Genomic DNA, 6,749 nt, shown 5'->3' with positions numbered 1-6,749 from the left:
TTTATAAATCCTGTTATAAACTCTGCCGACACGACATTACGTTGGCGGGAAGCTGGGTGTGGGGCTGGGCTTAATAGCAGTTCCCGAACTCCCACTGGATCCTCCGCTCCCATCGCCATTCCCACCCACTGAAAATGGGGGTGGAATTCACCCCCCCCCCCCCAACCGATTTCTGTGGCCGCGTTCTAAAAAATTGTGGTCATCATATTTATGTCAAGAAAAATTAAATAAACCATTAGTTTGCACTGTATAGTATTTTAAGTTATAGAATTAGTCTTTATTATATGCTATAGTGAAGTTGAAAAACGCACTCCTAGGCAGAGTTTCTGCATAAATTTTGCCTTCAAGTTCTTTATTTCTTAAACTAGGTGTATTCCAACAGTTCATTCTGACAATGTAATAACAAATAAAATGGGGAGACCCACAGTTCCATCACACAGCATCACATTACAGGAGTAAAAGACTCTTAAAATGGTAAAACAAAGACAGTACTTAGTCTTTAAGGAGCCCTGCAGAATGCCAATGTCCTTTGGTTCAAATATTCTTTATCATTCCCTTGGATAGCTGTTTATTAGACCATGGTTAAAGATATGTTTTAAAACGGTTTGTTTTTGGAGGCAGGGTGGGGGAGGGAAAGGTGAAAGGTTTCTTTGGATATGATCATATTCAGTTTCTTTTAATCAGGCAAAAGTTGGCTGATCAGTAAGTAGCAAGGGAACATTTCAAAGCCATTGGTGGGAGACATGGATATTCATGACTGGCTGATGTCTGACAGTGTGCTGGAGCTGGCCCTGATGTTTGATTCAATTCAGTTCAGATCCAGCAGTCTGCTATATGGTACATTGTCATTTCAGATACCACTGACCATCCTTACAACTTTGTTTTGAATGTGGTCGAAATTCTACTGCAAGTGTTTCCTCCAGCATGTCATCCAACACTGAGCAATGAATGCTCTTACGCCATCAGGGTTAACTAATGCATGAACAATGCCGCAAATTTACCCACCCCCAGCAGCTTCTTCCGCTGCCAATTTAGGACTGCACATTGCAACAATAGGTTCACCATATGCCATGACATTGCAGAAACAAATTTGCCAAATTTAGAATATCAGACCATCTACATTAATAAAACATAGTAAAGGAGGGATGGAGCCAATTATTTAAACAACTATTAGCTGAATAATTTCAATCACCAGGTAGCTTTATTGTTTTTGCTTTGTGACCCTTTGAGGACTCTAGTATAATCATTTCATTCTATTAAAAGAAATGAAATAATGAGATTGATATCAAAGTAGAATTATAATAACCACAGTTTCAGTTTCTAGACTGCAAAAGGATTGAAAAAGAAATATCTTTCAGCTCCTTTTGTCTCTTCGTCTACATTTATGATAGTCCACAGTGAAACGTTATAGAAAATATACATCTTTTTTGCAGATATGGGACAGACGTGAAGTGATTTACAAAACGCAAAGGGTTAACACTCAAAGGGTTAATTTATTATTCAACCAAGAGTTGCATTCTAACGCTCACACTAATAATGTTCAAACACTGTTAAGTTTAGCAACGTTGTGTACATTAAGATTGCTTTTCAGTGTAAAAAAAATGCTAACTGTACAGTTGTCTTAAAAGCAGTGTAAAAGGTCATTGGATGACTATAAGCTTCACTCTGTAGCCTTTCATGCTTCCCCAACCCACACAATTGTGTTACCTCGTATTATGTTGCTTATCTCACAGTTCAATTTGTTTCGTCTTGCACCTATGATGAACAAGGAATCCTTAGATGGGGTAACAAGGTGCTGTCCAAATAGACCACTGCCTACTATGGCCCTGTTGTTGCTATCCCACAGCCAGTCATTTTGTTTTATGGGATCCTTTAGGCCCTTAATGATGTTAACGTTGCCTGTCGAGAGTTCCAGAAACAGCAGATCTGTCTGAATTTGAGAACTGCCGTAGATGTAATACTGGTTGGCCTCTGTGAAAGATGGCTGAAAGGTCACATCAACAATCTGTAGGTTGGTAGTAATATCAAATGCAGACTTGATCTCACCCTGATAGCTAATAGACTGGACTCTAATTAACCCCTTGTAATCATCTGTGCTGACAAGGTAGTGTCCATCAGGGGAGATATATGGGGTACCTGACACCCCATTATTGTATCCGATTACAGAGTCAGTGACACTGTTAACAATGATTTGTGGCTGGGATGCAGTTGAGTCATTGGCCGAACAATGAATAAAGTAATAGCCGCCCAGATGAGTGTAGGCCATTGCCTGTGGAATGCAGCTGTAATTTTTTAAACTGATTGTTTTAATGTAGGCCACAGTCTCCAGATCGATCTTATGAAGTGCTGCTTCTGATCTGTGCAGGATAAATCCGAATCTAAAGTAGAAAATTCAAACACAAATTGCATGGAGTATTAATTATTTGAGTAAAGATAGAAGTGAAAAGCAGATATATATAGGGGTGAATTTCTGTAGGTTTCCACAGGTTTTGTGTGTTCCTTCATTGTAACTATGGCAGAAAAGTGATGGAAATTTTCATAAAAACATGGGCTCTGGGGTTCCAGTTTTTAATAATAATAATCTTTATTAGTGTCACAAGTAGCCTTAGATGAACACTGCAAAGTCTTCACTGTGAAAATCCCCTAATCGCCACACTCCGGCGCCCGTATGGGTACACCAAGGGAGAATTCAGAATGTCCAATTCAGCTCGAAAGCACGTCATTCGGGACTTGTGGGGGAAACCGGAGAACCCGGAGGAAACCCACGCAGACACGGGGAGAATGTGTAGACTCCGAACAGACAGTCACCCAAGCCGGGAATCGAACCTGGGTTCCTGGCGCTGTGAAGCAACAGTGCTAACCACTGTGCTACCGTGCTGCCATAAGGCAGACGAGCAGGAGAAACACCTCCATAGGCAAAGATAATTTGTTTAAAGTTGCAATCTAACAAGGACAAGTATATCCAAGCAACAATTTACCATCTATTTCTATTCTGTTAGCCTGCAGCTAGATAGAAGACTCATCTATTAAAAATCATTGAGCTGAATACTGAATGAGACATTTGGTTCACAGGCTATTTCTGTGATTGACACAAATATCTGTAGTTGGCTCCCTTACAGGTTCCTCCTTGCTTTGAGTGCCAACAGCCAGCGTGTTAAGTTCAAGTGAGAGATTTCTAAATAAAGCAATCATGGAATAAGAATAGAATAAGAAATACATACAACACAAGAGAACCATTCTGCATGTTTACCTCTGTCACAGTCACATAAGATGTCATTTCTGGCTTTGATAAAAGTTATTTCGACACTGTCAGGGGCTGAAACTTGACTGAAAGGATTTAACATCAGGGAATGATGTATACAAATTCGAGGACTTTGGAAAGAAAATGAGGTTGGAAACGGTATGGTAATTTCCAAGGATGAAAGACGTTGGTTGAAGCCAGCCCACGCTGCCGGGAAACCCGAGGTGTACTGCCAGCGGGAAAAGACAATCCAAATGGCCAGAGAATTTGGCCCGGTTTAAAGAAAGGAGTCGGAGCTGGCACAAGGTGAGGCCCTTGATGGAGAGGAAAATATTAAATGATTTAGGGGAGAGAGCAAAAGTGTAATTTGTTGATAAGAACTACACTGCCGCTCAAGTGATTTAGGTAGGGCAAGTGGTGAAAAACACAGCCAAGTGTGAAGGCTTCAGCAAAAGGCAAGAAGTCATCAGCAGTGAACCCGGTTCTATCAGAGCTCAAACAGCAAATACAATCATTTATATTAACAAATTAACAGACATCCTGGAGGGAAAAAGTTAAAGTGGTCGTGATTCTTCACCTGTTGGCAAAGTTCAGCAGGGAAGTAGTAGTGAGCAGGATGGGAAGGAGATTGGTAGCCCTTAGTGGACATGCTGGGTGAAAAGGTCAATGACGGGAGCAGAATGGGATAGCTGGGGGTAATGTTTGTAAGGAGACAGCACTAAATGCCTTGCTGGGCTCTTCAGAGAAGGTGAGAGAAGTAGAGGAGGCACCCATATGTCTCTTGGCATTTCGGCACACAGACCTGGGGCGAGATTCTCCGACCCGGCCGCCGGGGGCTGGCGTGAATCCCGCCCCCGCTGGTTGCCGAATTCTCCGGCACCGGATATTCGGCGGGGGTGGGAATCGCGCCGCGCCGGTTGGCCCCCCCCCCCCCCGCGATTCTCAGGCCCGGATGGGCCGAAGCCCCGCTGCTAAAATGCCTGTCCCGCCGGCGTAGATGAAACCACCTACCTTACCGGCGGGACAAGGTGGCGCGGGCGGGTTCCGGGGTCCCTGGGGGGGGGGGCGCAGCACTCAGCCCAGCTGCTGCAGCAGAAGGAAGGCCAAAGGCATGTCTATAGTTTGAATTGGATTACAGTTGACCTACAATACAAGTTCAAAATATTTAAACGGTGCACAGAGCTATGATGAGGGATGCTCCGTTCCTGAGACTAAGTGTTGATGCTGGGGCAGGATTTATGGACTTCCAGCAAAAGTGGTGCCGCATCTGGACTGATTCAGCAACTATTGAGGGGCTAGAACCAGCGCCACGTGGAACACAATCAATTCCGATGGGAAAAGGTGTGGGATTCGCCGGACTGGCGATTGACACTCAGGAGGCTGACAAGCTGCAGCCGCATAAACACACTTCACTCCCCACGCACACCATCACTCCCCACGCACACCATCCCAGCCAACAAGAAGAGAGCGGCACCTCGTTTCATGGACGCCGAGATGGAGATCCCCGTGGACGTGATGGAGGAGAGGGGGGTCACCCTGTACCCAGCCCAGGAAGGAGGCTGCCAGCCACAGCCGTTCGCCGTGCCTGGGCGCAGATGGCAGAGGCGATCAGCACCACGAGCAACACCGTCCGGACCGGCCTGCAGTGCTGTAGAAAACTGCATGACCTCCCCAGGGCGACCAGGGTGAGGAGGCAACACTGTGCCCCTAGCACGAACCCCTGTCCCACACACCCATAACCCAACTCTCCACTACCCCACCTGGAGGGCGGCCGAACCTCCACTCTCCACCACATGCCAGCACCCATACCCACTGCCCTGGCCAGTGAGTCCACCAGCTACCCACCCCCTGGGCTGCATGCATCAGACTGTCTAACACTGATCTCTTCTGTTTGCCGCCTGAGCAGAGGGCCCTGGGCATGGTCAGCGGCGCGGAGGAAAAGGAGGTCGTCGTGGTGGAGATCGGCCGCAGGCAAGGAAGTGAGACCCCACTTAGTTGCAGTTCCCCATGCCACATGTGTCAACCCCTAAACCCCCCCCCCCCACCAGCTGGTGATGGGGCGGGTCTCTCTGGTGTTCCCCACCCTTAGCCAGTGCCACAGCCGGAACCCCCCAGTGTGCCGACCAGCGTTGATCAGAGCAGCAAGGACGGCAGCCCTTGACAAGAGCACGCGTCTGGGAATGACACTGATCTCCCGTCACAGCTGTCTCCAACACCCTCCACCATCCCAGAAACACACACCTCGGTTGAGTACTTTAGTGAAGAGGCTACTGGGACATGGTCTAGTGGACACCACAAATACAGGAGGTGGAGGTAGGAATTCCCAAGGAGGCGGATGGTCGGAGGGCGCGCCGACCCCAGGAACTAGCTGCTGTCCAGATGACTTTTGGGTTTCTGGAACGGACATTCCCATCGATTGTGGAGATGCAGTCACAGAGCCAGGTGCAGTTGTAGGAATCAAACCGTGTGCAGGAGCAGGAGGTGGTGCCGACCATGTGTGCCACCCAGGCCAACACCACATAGGTGGCGTCCATAATGGAGGCATTGGATAAGGGTTTTGTTTATGGATCAGCATGTTCAAGGCCTGGGGCATTCTGTGTAAGTGCTGGCCCAGGCCCAGGATAGTGTTGTCATTCACAGGCAGCCATGAGCTCGAGTCACCCAGTCGCAGTGGGCCATGGCTGAGAACGCCAGCGGCATTGTCCAGGAGTTGGCCTATGTGGCGCAGACACAGAAGGTGGTGACACAGTCACTGATGGAGATGGTCCACTCCCTGTGCTCCATGGTCGTGAGCATGCAGGCAGAACCCCGGTCGATACCAGAGCGGGCCTCCAGGACTGGCAATGCCAGGTGACGGGGGAGCCCCAGGGGATAACTCCGTTCACACCCCCGTCCCATGGAGTAGCCCAGAGGCCACTGGGCACCCCGCGGGAGGAGGAGGCGATGGGGAAGGTGCTGGAACACTGCAGCACCTCGTACTGCCCCGTTCTGTCTCTGACGCATTTAGTGGTCAGCGGGCAGAACAGTCAGCATTGAAATGGATGCATTTTGGCGATGGGCCTTTAGGGCCTTCATCACAGCCTGGATGTACCTGGCACCGAGCTCTGAGAAATCCCAAACAGGTCCCCACTCGGTGCCTGGAAGGACCCCGTCGCATAAAGGCTCAGGACGACCGTCACCTTGACGACCACCGGGAGCGGGTGTCCTCCCCGTACCTCTGCGGTGTCAGGTGTGCCTTGATCTGGCCGATATGTCGAACTGTCTCTCTGCTCAGCCGGAGACTTCAAAGCATGCCCGGTCCAACAGGTCCTCGACCGACAGGCACTGCTGGTACACGCGAGGCCTCATGTGACGCCTTCTTTGCACCTCTTCCTCCTCGGCCTGTTGAGCAGCTGGCTCTCTATCATGGGCGGCTGCCTCCTGTTCCTCTGGGACACATTCCGCTGTTGCACGCTCTGCTGCTGCAGGCTCCGCTGCTGCCTACTCCGCTGCTGTACACTCCGCTGCC

At 48.8% G+C, this 6,749-nt stretch overlaps 1 protein-coding gene across 5 annotated transcripts in view; it reads right to left on the bottom strand.

Moving 5' to 3' along the window:
• Window positions 1-323: 323 nt before the first annotated feature.
• Window positions 324-6,749, bottom strand: part of LOC140427031 (follistatin-related protein 5-like) — an 802,898-nt gene continuing 796,472 nt past the window's right edge. For all 5 annotated transcript variants that reach the window (XM_072512450.1, XM_072512453.1, XM_072512455.1 and 2 more), the window contains one exon: window positions 324-2,378. In XM_072512450.1, coding sequence (XP_072368551.1) covers window positions 1,676-2,378 — 703 coding nt within the window. In that variant the 3' untranslated portion in view covers window positions 324-1,675. The remainder of the gene's footprint in view (window positions 2,379-6,749) is intronic.

Source organism: Scyliorhinus torazame, chromosome 7 (genome assembly GCF_047496885.1).
Source record: "Scyliorhinus torazame isolate Kashiwa2021f chromosome 7, sScyTor2.1, whole genome shotgun sequence".
NCBI classification, from domain to species: Eukaryota; Metazoa; Chordata; class Chondrichthyes; order Carcharhiniformes; family Scyliorhinidae; genus Scyliorhinus; species Scyliorhinus torazame.
Note: the sequence above shows the minus strand (reverse complement) of the source record. Positions and strands in the feature narration are given on the sequence as shown.